Here is an 18,548-nt window from a genome sequence, read left to right on the forward strand (position 1 = left end):
CATATCCACTCTAACCCTTGCCAATTCATGTACCTGTCCAAGTGTATTTTAATCGTAGCAATTGTGCCTTTTCCGGCAGTTCGTTCCACACACCCGCCACGTTCTGCGTGGAAAAAAAAATGTTTTTCTGTTCCCCTTTAAATAAGACCATAAGACACAGGACTAGAATTAGGCCATTCGGCCCCATCAAGTCTGCTCCGTCATTCCACCATGGCTGATTTATTACCCCTCTCAGCCCCTTTCTCCTGCCTTCTCCCTGTAACCTTTGAACCCTTATTATTAAAGAATCTATCAATCTCTGCTTTAATCTTTCCCCTCTTATCTTAATTCTGTGCCCTCTAGTTTTAAATTCCCGCTCCCGCAGAAAACAATGGCCGTCCTTTCCTCCGCACCTCATGATTTTTTAAACCTCTATAAGGTCACCCCTCAGCCTCCTTCACTCAGTGGGAAAATAGTCCCGGCCTGTCTGTCCAGTCTCCACTGAAAGCTCAAGCCCTGCAGTCCGGGTAACATCTTTGTGACCAGAACCACACACAATACCCCCAAGTCCGTGTCACCAACCTCTTGTACAGCGACAACGTGAGTCCCAACAACTCCGGAGTCGGGAACGAGTTTGGGAATGTGGGCAGGTGCGATCATCGATTCTGCAGCCGACCCAGCAGTTGAAGGAGGCACGTTAAAGATGCAACGGGACATGGATCGCATGGAGCGTTGGGAGAAACGGCTGCAAGTGGGTCTGATCTGGACAAACCTTCACCTGACGGGAACCGAATCCAGGAGCTGGCACCAGGCAAAATAACAGTTCGGCCCAGACTAGATCAGGTGTGCTTTCTGACTCTACGGGCAGCTGGGATTAAGTGGATCTCTGTAGAATTATAACTGTAATGGTACCGACGGGGAATACCAGGAAGGCAAAAAGAAGACAAGAAGAGAATCCCTAAGAAATTCCACAGGTATATCGAAAGCAAAAGAATAATTAGGGAGAGAGTAGGTCCTCTTGGGAATCAACATGGCAACAAGTTTGCAGATACACGAAGCTTGGTGGAGTTGTGCAGAGGATTGTCGTAGAGAAGTACAATGCAGAAGTAGGAGATACCGCCTATCTAGTCCACGCAGAACAATTGTTCAGTCTAGTCCCATAGACCATAGTTCCCTCCATACCCCTTTCCATCTTTGTATTTATTCATATTTCAATGTTGAAATCGAACCTGTATCCACCACTTCCGGTGGCAGCTTGTTCCACACCCTGAGTGAAGAGATCCCTCTTAAACATTTAACCTTTCATCCTTAACCCATGATCTCTAATTCTCGTCTTACCCGACCTCAGTGGAAAAAGACTGGTTACTTTATCCACACTCCTCATCATAATGTTGTATACCCCTATCAAATCTCCTCTCATTCTCCTGCGCTCCAGTGAATAAAGTCCTTTCTCTATAACTTGGGCCCTCAAGTTGTAGGGAACAGCGGGACATTGACAGGATGCAGAGCTGGGCATACAAGAGGCAGATGGAGTTCAACCCGGAAAAGCGTGAAGTGATTCACGTTGGAAGGTCGAATTCGAAGGCAGAATACTGGGCTAATGGCAGGTTTGTTCGCAGTGTGCAGCAATGTGGGCAAATAATACTAGCTCAGATAGACATTTTGGTTAGCATGGATGGGTTGGGCCGAAGGTCCCGTTTCCACGTTGTGTGACTTTTTGATCAAAACTTATTTTAAAAAATTTAAAAAAAAACACAAACCAGTGGACAATGGTTGAAAGGGGTTCGAGACCGAAGAAAGACCGGATATGCAGCTCCAGGTGGAGGAACAGGGTCTGCATCAGTGTCAGAATGAGACGGTGCATTCGCCGCTCAGCCTCTCACACTCCACCAGCTATTCCTCATCCGGCTCCCACTTCACCTGGCTGCTGCGGTGATCTTAGACACCCGTCTGTACCGCCCACCATACCGCCTGTGTTAGGTTCATCCACAAAACTACTGGCCGCTAAGCACCATTGCAACACGCCTGCAACTCAGTCCACATTTCAGAGGAACTTGAATTGATTTATTATTGTAGCATCTATCGAGATACAGTGAAAAGCTTGTCTTGGCATACAAGGCACTGAGGGAAAACAATAACAAAGCAGAATATAGTGTAAAACTATCAGAAAAAGTGCAGGTAAATTATAACGTGCAGGATCACAAAGGGATAGATAATGGGGATAAGAGTCAAACTTATCGTACAAGGGAGCTGTTTACTAGTCTGACAACAGCAGGGTAGAAAGCTGTCCTTGGGTCTGGTGGTACATCTTTTCAGACGATTGTATCTTCTGCCCCCATGGGAGAAGAGAGAACGTCCGGGGTGGGCCGGAACTGTCATTATGGGGTAAACAAAACTAAACCCATTTCGCAAAGATCTTGTCGCCACCCCAGGGAGATGTTCCTTACTGAAGGACGGGTTCATCTCTGCCCCAGAGTGCTGACCCTCACTGGGGTAATAATCCCTCCACGCCTCAAAGCGCGGACGCCCCCGGGTTTGGTGTAGGGCTCGCTCTGATATTAAAAGACAATAAGATACGGGAGCCATTTAGGCCATTTGGCCCACCGAATCTGCTCCGCCATTCTATCATGGCTTTAGTATCCTTCTCTACTCCATTCTCCTGTCTTCTCCCCGTAACCTTTGGCACCCTGACTAATAAAGAACCAATTAAAACCCGCTTAAATTGACAATGAATTCCACAGATTCACCACCCTCTGGCTAAACGAACTTCCTCATCTCTGTTCTAAAGGGATGACTTTCATACTGTGCCCTCTGCTTCTAGACTCCCTGAGTATAGGGAACATCCTCTCTCCGACCATGTATCCATGACTTTCAATATTCAATAGGCTTCAATGAGATCCTCGCTCATTGATCTAAACTCCAACGAGTACAGGCCACTAATCGCGCCTCATACGTTAACCTTTTCATTCTTGGGATTATTCTCCTGAACCTCCTCTGGACCAATGCAGATCATCTTTTCTTAAATGAGGAGCCCAAATCTGCTCACAATACTCCGTGGGGTATGACCAATCGTTCAGCATTACATCCCTGCGTTCATATTTGTCTTCTCGAAATGAATGGAAACATTGCACTTACCTTCCAACTGCAGTTAACCCTTAGGGAATATTGCACCTCTAATTTCTGAAATTTTTCCCCGTTTAGAAAATCTACCAAAGTGCTTCATCTACACTGTATTCCGTCTGCCACTTCTTGGTCCATTCTCTTAACCTAAGTCCTTCCGCACACTCCCCAGTTCCTCAACCCTACCTGCCCCTTCACCTATCTACGTATCGTCCGCAAACTTGACAACAAAGGCATCAGTTCCGTCATCCAAATCATTGGCATTTAATGTGAAAGGAAACGGTCCCAACTCAGATCCCCCCACGGAGCACCACTCGTCACCGGCAGCCAATTAGAAAAGGCTCCATTTTCCCCACTCTTTCCCTTTTGCCAATCTTCAATTCACGATAGTATCTTTCCTGTATTACCATATAATGTCTTATTTAGCAGCCTCATATGCTGCACCTTGTCAACAGCCTTCTGAAAATCATTATGGGATGTATCGTTCGGTACGCATCTTTGCCGCTTCTTTCCGTTGCTTCGGAAAGCAGCAACAGGTCAGGTGACATCATGCAGTATCCCGGCAACCGGTGTAAACAACAGGAAACTGACAGAGACCCGAGTAACTAGATCGGAGGGTCAGAGAAAGAGTATCTGCGTGTAACTGGATCGGAGTGTAACCGATTCAGAGTGTAATCGGATCGGAAAGAGAAACCGGGTCAAGGAAACAGTATCGGAGTGTAACCTGATCACAGAAACAGAAGCACATAAACCGGATCGGAGAGAGAAACAGGGTTAGGGAAAAAGTATATGGGTGTAACCAGATCAGAGACACGGGGAATCTGAGAGAAACCGGATCGGTATCCAGACCCGATGTAGCTGCAGAAGGAACAGGTCCCAGGTCTGTAAAAACTACTTTCCGAGAAAAATTTCCTTGGGGGAGTGAGCGTTGGAGAGAGGGATGGGGGGTGCGATGGAGAGAGGGAAGGGGTGGAATGGGGGAGAGAAGGGATGGGGGTGAGGGAAGTGAAATTAGTAGTCAATTGGGGATATTAAAGAGGTGTTGTCTATTTTGGGAGGAGGTCGGGAGATGCGGAAGTTCAGCACGTGAAAAAGTGGATAACGCGCTGGGCCCAGATGCCCCCAGGGCACTAACAACAGTTGATCTTCTCCATTCACTCCAACCTCCCCGCCACCTCCCCCCCCCCCCCCCCCGCCAGAAAGGAATGACTTTGCCCGGGGTTTCAAATTGAGGACGGCATTCACCAAGTAACTGGTGAGCAGTTATATCATAAGACATAGGAGCAGAAATAGGCCATTTGGACCATCGATTCTGCTCCGACTTTCAATCATGGCTGTTCCCTTTTTCCCTCTCCTCAGCCCCACTCCCCGTAACCTTTGATGCCTTAAATACACCCAAACGACCTGGCCCCCACAGCTGCCTGTGGTAACAGATTCCACAAATTCACCACCCTCTGGCTAAAGAAATTTCTCCGCATATCAGTTAGACTTGGGGAATGGATATACAGTATACAGGAGTCGATGGCGACTGGAGCATTGGGCCGCAGGTGGGGAGACTGAGCCAGATCTAAAGGACAAATGGTCGAATGGGCAGGGCAGAGAGTTCGGTTCGGGACCAGGGTGATGAGGGAGGCTGTCGGAGACGTCAGCTGATCCCTACGATGGTGTTTTAGAGGGTTGGGAGCTTAAAGTTCCGAGCTGTACAAGTTTCAGGTGTGACGTGGAGGATTTAAGTCAGGAGCGGGAGTCACAGCTCTGAATATAGAGATTCACGGGGGGAGGGGGAATGCAGGGATCTTCCAATGAGGCTACAGAAGCAGAACGGATCTCTGCGCCGGGTTATACAGTCAATGGTCAAAGTGAATTGGAGGGACAGACGTCGCCAACGTTAGCAAGGTGGAAGGGCAGTGGGTTACCTGAGTACCTTAACTTCCCCCGTGTGCTCTGGCATTGTCGTAAACTCCCTCACTACCGACCCGCTGAACAAACGACGCAACCTCATTACCGTCCCAGCCACAGTGTGGTCCTCTCTAAGTACTGATTACTTCTAGAGTGCGGCGCTCCCTCAGCATTGCTTCTCCCGCAGTGTGATCCCCCATTTGTACCGACGCTCCCTCATTACCACCCCTCCCTCAGTGTAAGCCGCAGTGCTGCTTTTCCCACAGTGCGACTCTTCTTAGATACCAATGTGCCATGGATCCCAAGGGTTTCTGGAGATTGTTTCCACACAGACACTATGGCTGACCTCGTTGGGCAGGGGGTTGTGAATGAAGGTTCTTCTGTCAGGTCTCCCCTTCCTCGCAGCCCCCGCCCTTGTCTTATCTCCCCGTCCCACTTCCTCTGCCCTGGCTCCTCCACCTCCCATCCCCTCTCCACCCAACAATAATCTCGCTCTCCTTACCCTCACAGATCACTGGGCCAGTTAATGGCCGTTTGGCCCATGGGCCCCTATCTACAGATCGACCCACTCTCCCCCATCGGCAGGGGGAGGGGCTCCAGCAAGCTGCCCCCCATCAGCTCTGAAACCCCCAGCTTTTCCAAACTGGATGTGCTGAGGGAGCGGCTGCAGCAGAGGCTGGAGAAGGAGAGACAGGCGAAACTGACGGCCATATACCGACAGCAGTACCACCAGGCTCTGCTCCGACTACGGGCCACCTGCCTCCCCCAGGCTCCCCGCCCGCCACAGCCTTACCGCGCCGAAGAGCAACAGCCCAGTTGGTTACCTGGGTCCAAGCGGTGCCCGGGAATCGACAGGTCCCAGCCCCTGAAGCCCATCGACAGAACAGCCGGACCCTGCAGCGACGTCAGCCCAGGGGGCCCTGGATCGGACTGGCAGAGGCTCCTGCGACAGGAAGCCCCGCCATGGCCTGGCGTCACCTACCGTCCCTCTCCGCACAAAGCCCCCAGCGACAGGGCCAGGGAGACGGAGCTCGAGCCGCCGCGACCTCGCCACCGAGGTCGGGCAGGGCAGCGGCCCCAGCCTTGCTCACTGGCAGACCAGGGACGCAGCAGGGAGAACGTCATCGAGCAGCAGCTGAGGAGGATCGAGGCGGAGCTGAGGGGCATCCAGAGGCAGCGGGAGGCTGAGGAGGACGAAGAGGGGGCAGAAGGCGTCGAGATAATGAGGATGGAGAGGGAGTGGGAGAGGGAGAGGGGGTGGCAGAGGGAGAGGAGGGACAGTTTGGGGAAGCACAGGTCGGAGGGGGAGAGGTCAGAAGGGGGAAGTTCAGAGGGGGAGAGGTCAGAGAGAGAGGGGTCAGAAGGGGATAGGGAGAGGTCAGAGAGAAGGCGATCAGAGAGGCAAAGGTCAAGAAGAACAGGGGACAGGTCAAAAAGATCAGAAGGGGAAAGCTCAGGGAGGCATTGGTCGGAGGGCGAGCGAGCGAAAAGAGAAATAGGGAGTGAGAGGGAAGAGAGAGGAAGGGCGAGGGAGAGGATCAAAAGGGAGAAGTGGGAGAGGTCGGAGAAAGAAAGGCTGGGTGAAATAGATAGAGAAGTGAGGCTGAGGGATAGAGTGAGGGTGAGGGGAGACAGTCGAGTGGGTGGCGGAAACTGGGAGAGTGCAAATGGCCACTGGGCGGGAGGAGAGAGTGACAGGAGGGAAGGAGGGAGAGACAGAGGGGCAGCAGTCAGAGACGAGAGCCCGCAGGTCGCAGAAGACGACTGCGACCACTCAAACCCATTTGCAGGTTACACCGAGAGTCCAGCCGAAGTGAAGCAGAACTCACGGAACACGGAAGTTGATGAGACAGAGCGCGGAGACGGCGTGCAGAGCGGGGATGTGGGCTGGGACGGACACTACTCCCCCGAGGAGAAGTCTCACTGCTCGTACTGCGGCCGCCGATTCGTTCTGGATCGACTCGACACACACATGGAGATCTGTAAGAAGGTGTACAAGCGGAAACGGAAAATATACGACTCTGCGCAAAAGAGGGCCAAGGGGACGGATCTGGAGAACTATCAATGCAGCCACAAGATTGTTCCGATACCGGTGAGGAAAGGGGCTTCCCCAGAAGGGGTACAGGGGGACGGGAGGATGTGACACAACAAACCTGTCCAGGAGTCCATTGCCTAAGAGTGATTGATTGTCCGACAGTTTTTGAAACCTGCGCGGGAGAGTCCTTCTGAAATGGAAACGCCATTGCATTAGGACAATTCTCTCTCGACCTCAGAGGTCTGGGTCCAGTGGTACGAGTAATAGTCACAATTGGGGGCTTCCTTGATTGCAGTGGAAGATCATGACTTCTGTGCCTTGTCAGGCGCTTCGCTTTCAACGAAGCGTTGCAGAACCGCTTTCCTGGCCGGTGGATCTCATTCGTCCACGGCGCCGGAGCTGACATCACATGCTAGGGCAAAAATGTCCCCATCTCACAGGGGTATGGGGCCCGCCGGCTACCCTCACCTGGTTTACCCCACCTGCTGAAGCCGTATACTGTAGTGGGTGGGCATGCTGGTTAAATGGACACAACACGGCCTCGGTAACCGGAGGCGGCGTGGTGGCGATGGATGGACATCTCGCTGACCGGAAGTCTGTGACCAGTGGTACACCGCACAGATCGCGGCTGGGGCCCTTCTGGTTTGTGATTCATATTAGCGACTTGGATGTAGGTGGGGTATATACAGCGTGGAATATTATTGCACACAATACTCCAAATTTGGCGAAAGAAAACATTGTGTGCAGTTCTGGGCACGTACTTACAGGAAAGATGTCAATAAGATTGAAAGAGTATAGAGAAAAATTACAAGGATTTTACCAGGACTTGAGGACCCGAGATGACAAGGAAAGGTTGAATAGGTTAAGACTTTGTTCTCTGGAGGGTTGGAGAATGAAGGGAGATTTGATAGAGGTATATAAAATTAGGTGGGGTATAGATAGGTTAAACGCAAGCAGGCTTTTCCCACTGAGCTTGGGTGAGACTAGAACTCGAGGTAGTGGGGTTAAGAGTGAAAGGTTAAATATTTAAGGGGAAGATGAAGGGGATCTTTACTCCGAAGGTGGTCAGAGTGTGGAAGGACTGCCAGCGGAAGTGGTAAATGCGGGTTCGGTTTCAACATTGATGAGAAGTTTGGATAGGTACGTGGATGGGAGGGGCATGGTCCAAGTACGGATCGATGGGACTAGGCAGGGTAACAGGTCAGCACGGGACGGAAGGGCCTCAACTTGTGGGAGGTTTTGCACTTTGGAAAGTCTCACTGGTGTTGGGCCCCAGAGAGTACTCTAAAGGTGAAGAAGACTTGCTTAATGAGTCAGAGCAGAGTCATAAACATAAGAGATTCTGCAGTTGGTGGAAATCCAGAGTAAAACACACAAAAAAAAAGCTGGAGAAAATCAGCCGGTCAGACCTTCATCAGTCTCGGCCGGTAACGTCAACTTTCGATAGCTGCTGTTTGACCTGCTGAGTTCCTCCAGCATTTTGTGTGTGAGCCAGAGCAGAAAATGTCCGAGTAAACATGTTGGTAAACATTGGCTAGACCACAGGCGAAGATCTCTGTCCAGTGGCTGGACAGGGTACAAAGGAGTCTGGCATGGAGTGTTTCAGTTCTCAGGCTGTCTCTCATCTCTCTGTGGGAATTGCAAAAATTATGGAACTCTGGGGTTGTTAGAAACCCGAAATGCAGAGGCTTAGAACAAGAACTGAGGGCAGAAGTGAATGTAAGAGAGGATACACGCTGTTCCACCCTCTCATTGTGCCAAACTAACCAGTTTCCACCCAAAGGATGGCACAGGAGTGTGTTGGGAGCGGGTCTCAGAAATACTCTCACAAGCTCTTGAATCAAGTTTCAAAGGGCTGGTTAAAAAAATGCACTGGGGTACCGTACCCCAGTGTTATACAGTGGCAGGCCGTCTCCACCGGCACTATACCCGGTGTCATAGAGACATGCCGTCTCCACCGGTACTTTACCCGATATCATAGAGACATGCCATCTCCACCGGCACTATGTCCCGATGTCATAGAGATAAGCCATCTCCACCGGTACTATACCCGATGTCATAGAGACATGCCGTCTCCACCGGTACTATACCCGGTGTCATAGAGACATGCCGTCTTCACCGGCACTATACCCGATGTCATAGAGACAAGCCATCTCCACCGGTACTATGCCCTGATGTCATAGAGACATGCCGTCTCCACCGGCACTATGTCCCGATGTCATAGAGATAAGCCATCTCCACCGGTACTATACCCGATGTCATAGAGACATGCCTTCTCCACCGGTACTATGTCCCGGTGTCATAGAGACATGCCGTTTCCACCGGCACTATGTCCCGGTGTCATAGAGACATGCCGTCTCCACCGGTACTATGTCCCGGTGTCATAGAGACATGCCGTCTCCACCGGCACTATGTCCCGGTGTCATAGAGACATGCCGTCTCCACCGGTACTATACCCGGTGTCATAGAGACATGCCGTCTCCACCGGTACTATGTCCCGGTGTCATAGAGACATGCCGTCTCCACCGGCACTATGTCCCGGTGTCATAGAGACAAGCCGTCTCCACCGGCACTATGCCCTGGTGTCATAGAGACATGCCGTCTCCACCGGCACTATACCCGGTGTCATAGAGACATGCCGTCTCCACCGGTACTATACCCGGTGTCATAGAGACATGCCGTCTCCACCGGTACTATACCCGGTGTCATAGAGACATGCCATCTCCACCGGCACTATGCCCCGGTGTTATAGAGACATGCCGTCTCCACCGGCACTATGCCCCGGTGTCATAGAGACATGCCATCTCCACCGGCACTATGTCCCGGTGTCATAGAGACATGCCGTCTCCACCGGTACTATACCCGGTGTCATAGAGACATGCCGTCTCCACCGGTACTTTACCCGGTGTCATAGAGATAAGCCATCTCCACCGGTACTATACCCGATGTCATAGAGACATGCCGTCTCCACCGGTACTATGCCCTGGTGTCATACAGACATGCCGTCTCCACCGGCACTATGCCCCGGTGTCATAGAGACATGCCATCTCCACCGGTACTATACCCGGTGTCATAGAGACATGCCGTCTCCACCGGCACTATACCCGATTTCATAGAGACAAGCCATCTCCACCGGTACTATGCCCCGGTGTCATAGAGACAAGCCATCTCCACCGGTACTATGCCCCGGTGTCATAGCGACAAGCCATCTCCACCGGTACTATGCCCTGGTGTCATAGAGACATGCCGTCTCCACCGGTACTATACCCGGTGTCATAGAGACATGCCGTCTCCACCGGCACTATACCCGATTTCATAGAGACAAGCCATCTCCACCGGTACTATGCCCCGGTGTCATAGAGACAAGCCATCTCCACCGGTACTATGCCCCGGTGTCATAGAGACAAGCCATCTCCACCGGCACTATGCCCCGGTGTCATAGAGACAAGCCATCTCCACCGGTACTATGCCCCGGTGTCATAGAGACAAGCCATCCCCGCCGGTACTATGCCCTGGTGTTATAGAGATAGGCCCGGTCCCAACGACACCGTGGAACGCACACAAAATGTTGGAAGAACTCAGCAGGTCAGGTGGCATCTATAGAGAGTAATGAATAGTCGACGTTTAGGGCTGAGCCCCTTTATCAGGCCTAGAAAGGGGGTGGGGGGGGGCAGAAGCCGGAGTAGCACAATATTCTCCCTAACTTCCGCCATCTCCAACGGGATCCTGCCAGCAAGTTCATCTTCCACAGCAACCCCCACTCCCCCGCACACGCATTTCACTTTCCGCAGAGATCGCTCGATTTCTGAATTTGCCCCGTTTAGAAGAGCCTATGCCTCTATTCCTTCTATCAAGAGCATGACCATACACTTTCCTACTCTATATTCCATCAGCCACTTCTTTGCCCATTCTCATAATCAGTCTTCCTGTAGACTTTCTGCTTGCTCAACACCACCTGCCCCATCTTTGTATCGTCTGCAAACTTGGCCACACAGCCATCAATTCCATCTTCCAAATCGTTGACCTATATTGCGAAGAGAAGCTGTCCCAATACAGACTCCTGCAGAACACCACTGGCCACCAGCAGCCAACCAGAAGAACGGCCCTCTATTCACCTCCTCCTTCGCTACTATTCTGGGTCCCGAATAATCTTTTCAGGTGATGCAACATTTCGCCTGCAAGTTTATTGAGGTTATCTACTGTACCTGCTGTTCCCAGTGTGGCCTCCTCTACATCGTTACGACCTGATGTAGTTTCTGGCACCTCTTCGTCAAGCACCTTTACTTTGTCCGCTATACAAGGTAGAATTTTCCGACGGTAACTCACTTCATATTCCCATTCTGACAAAGTCTGTCCACGGCTTCTAATGCAACAATGAGGTCGTTCTCAGGTTTCAGGAGCTACACCTCATATTCTGTCTTAACTGACGGCATGAACATCGATTTCCTCTCCTCTCCCACTTCTCTTTTCCCATTCTCCATTCTGGTTACCCTCTCACCCCTTCTCGTTACCTGTCCATCACCCCCCTCTGGTGTCTGTTCTCTTTCTCCCATGGTCCACTGTTCTCTCCTATCAAAATCCTCTTATTCTGGCTTCTGCCCCCTTCCTTTCCAATCCAGGTGAAGGGTCTCGGCCCAAAATGTCAACTGTTCATATCCCTCCATAGATGCTGCCTGACCTGCTGAATTCCTCCAGCATTTTGTGTGTGCTGCTCAAGACCTCCACCAGTATCTGCAGATTTGTTTCTGTTCATGACCCACTGATACTGTAACCTGGTGTTATACAGTGACAGGCACGTCTCCACCAGTACTGATCCCAGTATTCTCTACACTCTGTATTGGAGTGTTGTCCAGACCCGTCCTTCAGGACAGTCTTGGTTGACAGGATAGACACATGATGTTGTAAACTGCTGCCTGTGTGTGTGGGGACGGGTGGTCTTGGCTCACTGTGGAGGGTACTGAAATAGATCTTTTCCCATTCATCCTTGGCACAGAAAGTCAACTGGAAGAAGAAGCACGATTCCTTTATCCGGATGCTGCACGCTGCCCAGCAGGCCGAGTTGGAGGTGTACCGCCGCAGGAAGGCGGCTCAAACAGCACCAGCGGGCGCAAACCGCCCGGACTTCATGCAGTGCCCTTCCTGCAGCCGCCGCTTTGAGCACAGCATTGCTGAGGGACACATCTCCAAGTGCATGAGTCTGCGCAGCTGGCCTGGCCCTTCCAAGAGGTAGCTCAACCACTCACCCAGCCCTGGGCAGTGGACCAAGCAGGGAGCGGGGAGGAGGGAGCTGTTCCCAGGCTGAAAACACCAGCCCCAGCAAAAGGAGAGATTTATCAAATTGTATCACTTCATTTATTTAAATAAAGAAATAGAATTATCAAATGGCAGTAGCCGTAAAGGAACAGCGTCTCAACTGTGTCAGTCCTTCAGAGATCCATCACAGTCAGGAACACTATAGTAGAGTAGAGTACTGTCACTACTATAGAGCCCGACAATTACAAGGCTTTGAGCCTAATGTCAGAATAGGGAAGTTATTGGGATATATTCTGTAGTATTAAACACTGCTTCAATAGGGAATGATCAGAGACTGACAGCAGAATAGCGTCAAGGGCCGACCTGGTGTGATGAATTGGACTACTTTTTTGTGTGGAATTATTAGTATATTGATGACTGCAGGGCAGTAGATGGGGATCTTCACTATCTCTAAGCAAATTAACACAGCCACGCACCAGCAGAGCCAGGCTGACTATCCCAATCAACCCCTACCAGTAGATAGTTTGCCTCAGAGCATTTTTTATTGGAGTCCTACAGCATGGAAACAGCCCTTTGGCCCAACTCATCTATGCTGACCATGTTGCCCAGCAAGCTGCTCCCACTAAGTTTGGATTCATAGGACGGGAATTACCTGCCGTATCCCAGGTGCCCTTTATTGGCTATCTAGTTATCTATTACCCCACTTATGGCAATGAAAGACTTCTCTGCCCCTCATGGACCTTGCTCCAGAGCCCTGGGATTATCTGAGCAATCTCATCTTTCCCCATCACAGACTCACTCTGTCCTATCCATCTCTCTCGCACTCACTTTCAAACTTAACCCCAATGTTTTCTCTCTGTCCCAGTACCGGTGAAGCCAACAACTGTTCTTACCTGCATGAACTGTTTGTACTTTCGGAACACAGGGAACCTTCTTGCTCCCAGAGAAACCTCTGCACCTCTACCTCACAGTCTATTCTCTGGCTTCAACCTACTTGCCTGACGCCAGTGCCTGTTGTCCCCTAGGTGTATGCTGAGCCTGGCAGTGTTCTGTAAGAATGCCACGTCACCCTGGATCCAGCTCCGAGGAGTGAGGGCACAGAGTGCAGCCGCCCTTCCCCACCCTCTCCCTCCCCCCGTCCGTCAATGCTGCACACACTCCCTCACCTGCCCCAGTAGGAACGAGTCCTCATCTGGTGGACAGAACGTTTCCAAAGCTGGGAGAGTCTAGAACCAGAGGGTAGCCTCAGAATACAAGGAGACCCCTTTAGAACAGAGATGAGGAGGAATTTCTATAGCTGGAGGGTGCAGAGTGTGTGGAATTCATTGCCATGGACAGCTGTGGAGGCCAAGTCATTGGGTATATTTAAAGTGGGGGTTGAGAGGTTCTTGATTAGTAAGGGTATCAAAGGTTATGGGGAGAAGGCAGAAGGGTAGGGTTGAAAGGGATAATAAATCAGCTATGATGGAGTGGTGGAGGATTCTCAATGGGCTGAATGTCTTCATTGTTGCGAACAGCCCTCACTGAGTTTCATCTACTCAAGACACCTTTAATTCACCGAGTCACACAAGCTTGGTGGAGTATGGCAGATTTCAAACTGTTTAATTCTGATTACACCCTTTCTCAAAGTAACAATGAGCATAAAAAAAAATTAGTGTTCAAACTTTTAGCGTCTGAGGTCTCAGCTCACCGGGCTGTGGAGTGTATGTGAACCCGGGAACGGAGGGGAGGGAGGCAGCTCCAAACATTCCTGGCCCCCATGAGTCAGCAGCCGGGAATATTCCCAGGACACGCAGTGAAGTGGGAAAAAGAGCATAGGGATTGATGGAACAGGAGGGAGCAGCATGCCTCATACTGATCACTGGGCTGTTCCTGGTCACACTGACCCTCCCTGGGGCCCTGAGCCAGACACAGGAACACCAGGTGCACTGGCAGCGGAGATGGCATAAGTTCATGAGATCCCACACACAGCTAGCAAGGTGCCTGAAGATTTGTGGCTTCCTTGCACCTTTGCTCCATCACTCTGCTCCATCGACTAGCTGCTTTTTCCCACAGCGCTGGGGAAGAGGGGGTGAAGCAGGGAGAAGCCCCAACCCTTCTCCTGCCGAACCCAGGCATCTGTGCAAAGCGCTGCTCAACACTGTAAACTCACTGAGGGTGTTCGGTTCTAAGGCACAGGAGTGCGCTGAGCGCGGGGTGGATCTGAACTACTTTAAGGCACCGAACTTAAAAGTGACCCAAGCCGTAATCTACAAATAGTGGGCTTGGATCACCTCTGGGAAAGATATACACTGAAGCAAACTCACCATGTACAGCGTGAGGAGTGAACAGGTAAATGTTCCAACACCATTCCCAGTCAGCGTCGACACCCGCATACATAACACACCATCACACTGCCTCACCCCTGGGTGCTAAACATTTCAATGGCCAGTGGCAGCCTGCTGTAGTATGGGTTTTCTCATAATCCCGGGCTCTTTCCTGCGGGGTGGATGTATATGTGTGTGTGTGTGTGAGAGAGAGAGAGAGAGAGTTTGTGTGTGTGTGAGAGAGAGAGTGTGAGTGTATGTGAGAGTGTGTGTGTGTGTGTGTGAGAAAGAGCGAGAGAGAGTGTGTGTGTGAGTGTGAGTGTATGTGAGAGAGAGAGTGTGTGTCTGTGTGTGTGTGAGAGAGAGAGAGAGAGAATGTGAGAGTGAGAGGGTGAGTGAAAGGGTATGCGAGTGTGCGAGCGAGAGTGCAAGCGAATGAGTGTGTGCAAGCGGGAGAGTGTGAGTGAGTGTGTGTGCGAGCGAGAGAGTGCGTGAGAGTGAGTGTGTGTATGTGTGTGTGTATGTGTGAGAGAGAGGGAGCCACACAGAAGGCTGCATGACACTGACACACTCAGGGAAGTGTCCTGTGTCAGCTTGGATGGAGGCAGAGGAAGTAAGGGCAGGCAGATAGCCCACACTACTCGATGTGGCAGAAGGAGCCGGAGCCTGGGGGTGAGGCAGGACTGGGGGGCTGGGAAGGTCCTGCTTCAGCCTCTGTCACCCTCTCCCCACTGCTACCCGTTCGTTGCTCTCCCAGGGCACGCACAGCAGCCCACAGCCGACGATTCTCCTCCTCCTGACTCTGCACCTGTAGACAAAGGGCATCGTCACAGCGCGGAGTACAGGCAGATTAGTGGGTAAAGGACATTGTCACCCAGCACAGAATACAGGCAAACTAGTCACCCAGTGCAAAGTACAGGCTGACCAGTAGGCAAATGGCATCGTCACCAAGCACAAAGTACAGGCGGACAGTGAACACAGTCACCCAATGCAAGAGTATGTGGACTAATAGGCAGGGAGCATCGTCACTCAGTACAGAGTACAGATGGACAAGTGGACAAAGGGCACCCACTGCAGAATGCAGAGGGACAAGAGGACAGAGGGCATCACCACCCAATGCGAGTACAGACAGAACAGGAGACAGGGAGCACCATCACTTAACACAGAGTACAGGTGGACAGTGGACATACAGAACTGTACATGCAAACTGGGACTCAAACCCATGCCACTGGCACAGCATTCTGACAGAACCCAAGCACGGAAGAGACTCCATTAAAAGCCCTGGGGAACACGGTCCCGCACCCTGGGGTTAGTGGTGGGGGGAGGTGTCCACTGACCTGCTGTTCCAAACGATTCACCGTCTCCTCATTAACCTTCAGCCTCTGTTCCATCTGTCATAACAGAACAGACAAGGGGTTTCAGTGGAGAACATCAGAGTGAGCTGAGGGGTAGGGAATGGGATAGGGTGCAGGGAGTGGGGTGGGCTGGAGGCAGCAGGACGGAGCTGTAGGGAGTGAGGCAGAATGGGGTGCAGGGCGTGGGGCGGGCTGGAGGAAATGAGGCAGAATGGGGTGGGCTGGAGGGAACAGGATGTGGGTGTAGGGAGTGAGGCAGCATGGAGTGCAGGGAGTGGGGTGGAAGTTCCGTGCGTTGCAGGTAGCAGCGTAGGCTGGAGAGAGCCTAGTGACCCTGCATCTCTCTCTCAGTCCTGTTGTGCTAGGGATGAGGCTGTGGGGCGGTTCGTATAGGGAAGGGGGTTGGTGATAGCAAACGCACATTTACCCGGGAAAGTAACTCCAGCACCTCGCTCAGGCGGTGGATCTCGGCCCCAGAGTGCCGGTTCTCCTCTTCCAATGCCTGCTGCCGCCTGAGGCACTCTGTCAGTCGTTGCTCCAGCTGTCCAAGCTCTGCCTGTACTTCACTACACACACACCGTTGCCCGGGAAATGTGGAACCGTCCCCTGAGTTTGCTCCATTCACCTGCATGGGGGGGTGGTGGGGAGAGACACCGGGGGTGCAGGGGGGAACACATTCAATCAATTGCACCAGGCATCCCTCCCAGCTCCAGTCATCTCACCCCTCCTCTCCCCGTCCCCATCACCGGTGACCAGGGACCAGGTAACCAGATCCCCTACCCACAGGAAACCCCGTTAACCAGATGTATGCCCATCCCTATTGGTGAGTGTGTTAGCCACCTGCTGTAACCCAACCTCCCTTCCCCTCAATGGTCTGTGGGATTGCTGTCATCAGAGGAACTTAGTGGATCATGGTTCAAAACCCCTCCACCCTCTGATGACAACCACCTCACGCTACACCATCACCCCCACCATCTCCTCTCCACTCCCCATTAGTAACTGCGTCCACTACCCCCCCCACCCCACCCTTTTAGGGCAGTTCTTGGGTGTGGTCCCACTAGATGTTTCAATACATAACTGCTCCTGTTACCTCCCCTATATTGGTTGGGAGTCTCTGCCTCCACACCACCTCGGGGAGCACAGTCAGACACCCTCCACCTTTCGGCTGAAAATCTCTAGAGCTCCTCCGGGCTCTTCCCTCACAAATCAGACCCATGTCTCTCTGACATCAGACAGCTCTTCATGTAGAAATATCTCTCACCATCCAGCTGATCTACTCCCTCATAACAACAGCCCTCCCTCATACCAGATCTGTGTCCATTCCTCTGATATTAAATATCCCTGCCATCTAGAAACACATCTCACCACTCAAGTCATTCACCCTCTTGTAATACCAACCCCCCCCCATCCTCAGTACCAGGAGAACAGACCCAGCCTATCCTGTCTCTCATCATCAGCACATCCAATGGCTACTGTGTCACCTGTGAACCTCCTCTGGACCCTTTCTGACGTCAGCACATCCTTTCTTAGATAAGGGGCTCATCAGGTACCAAAACTGATCCCTATGTACGGCGCAGGTCCCAGCTCCCATCTCTCCCTGCTTGTCATGGTTCTGCTGCAGTGAGTGCTCCCTGCTCCTGACCTGGACCTGTGACATAGGGTGGTTGTGCAGCTCTCAGTACAGAGGACAAAATGTAGCTGCTCTAACCCAGCGCCCTGCCCAGCCGCCCCACCTATAGTGACATGGGCCCACAAACTGAGGAACCCACCCCCCCATTCTCCATACAAAGTCCTGAGCCCTAACCCCTGTCTATTGACAGACTCAAGCACAGCGCATCTTTCCTTACCACTGCTGGCACATCAGCCGAGCCCGCTGCCTGACCCCTCTCCTCCATTGCCCTTGGCTGCCCATAGGGAAGGGTTTCTGCTTTCGATCGAGATGGCGGCTTAGCTGCTTCCACTGGGCTCTCTGGGACTGCGATGAACTCGGTGTTCTCCAGTTCCTGCGGAGTGACAGGACGCAGATGTTAAACTGGTTTCTCAATTCGCACACAGTATGCAGCAAAACCCATGAGCCCCAGAAACACAGAGTGACATGTACACACATACCCAGATACACATGCAGTCTGCATGGACACGGGAGACAGTTGAGGTGGGGGAGATAAAGGAGGTGTCAGTCCAATTGCCTCTATCAGTCAGGGCACTGAGCCCAGCATAGAACATTACAGCACAATGTTGTGTTGACCCTTTAACCTACTCTAAGATCAATCGAACACTTCCCTCCCACATAGCCCTACAGTTTTCTATCAACCATGTGCTTATCTATGAGTTTCTTAAATGTCCTAATGTATCTGCCACTACCACTACCACCACCCTGGCAGCGTGGTCCATGCATCCACCGCTTTGTGTAAAGAACTTACCTCTGACATCTCCCCTATACTTTCCTCCAATCACCTTAAAATTATGCCCTCTTGTATTAGCCATCTCCTTCCTTGCAAAAATTCTCTGGCTATCCACTCAATCTGTGCCTCTTAGCATCTTATACACCTCTATCAAGTCACCTCTCATCCTCCTTTGCTCGAAAGAGAAAAGACCCAGGTT

At 51.7% G+C, this 18,548-nt stretch overlaps 2 protein-coding genes across 4 annotated transcripts in view; one reads left to right on the top strand and one right to left on the bottom strand.

The window, feature by feature from the left end:
* Positions 1-5,590: 5,590 nt before the first annotated feature.
* On the top strand, positions 5,591-12,343 carry zc2hc1c (zinc finger, C2HC-type containing 1C; the record flags this gene model as incomplete). The annotated part of the gene is made up of 2 exons (XM_063044301.1): positions 5,591-7,090; positions 12,027-12,343. Coding segments are annotated over 2 exons (1,737 nt in total), but the record flags the coding sequence as incomplete, so codon positions are not given.
* Positions 12,344-13,844: 1,501 nt separating this feature from the next.
* The window catches only part of LOC134345432 (serine/threonine-protein kinase Nek9), a 38,256-nt gene continuing 33,552 nt past the window's right edge, over positions 13,845-18,548 (bottom strand). The window contains exons 21-24 of one of the 3 annotated variants that reach the window (XM_063046097.1): positions 17,795-17,950; positions 16,396-16,572; positions 15,930-15,983; positions 13,845-15,400 (exon numbers count right to left, since the gene is read on the bottom strand). In XM_063046097.1, coding sequence (XP_062902167.1) covers positions 15,230-15,400; positions 15,930-15,983; positions 16,396-16,572; positions 17,795-17,950 — 558 coding nt within the window. In that variant the 3' untranslated portion in view covers positions 13,845-15,229. Of the gene's footprint in view, positions 15,401-15,929; positions 15,984-16,368; positions 16,573-17,794; positions 17,951-18,548 lie in introns of all 3 variants that reach the window. The other 2 variants (XM_063046078.1, XM_063046087.1) reach the window with 2 other exon arrangements.

This window comes from Mobula hypostoma, chromosome 1 (genome assembly GCF_963921235.1).
Source record: "Mobula hypostoma chromosome 1, sMobHyp1.1, whole genome shotgun sequence".
Classification (NCBI taxonomy): Eukaryota; Metazoa; Chordata; class Chondrichthyes; order Myliobatiformes; family Myliobatidae; genus Mobula; species Mobula hypostoma.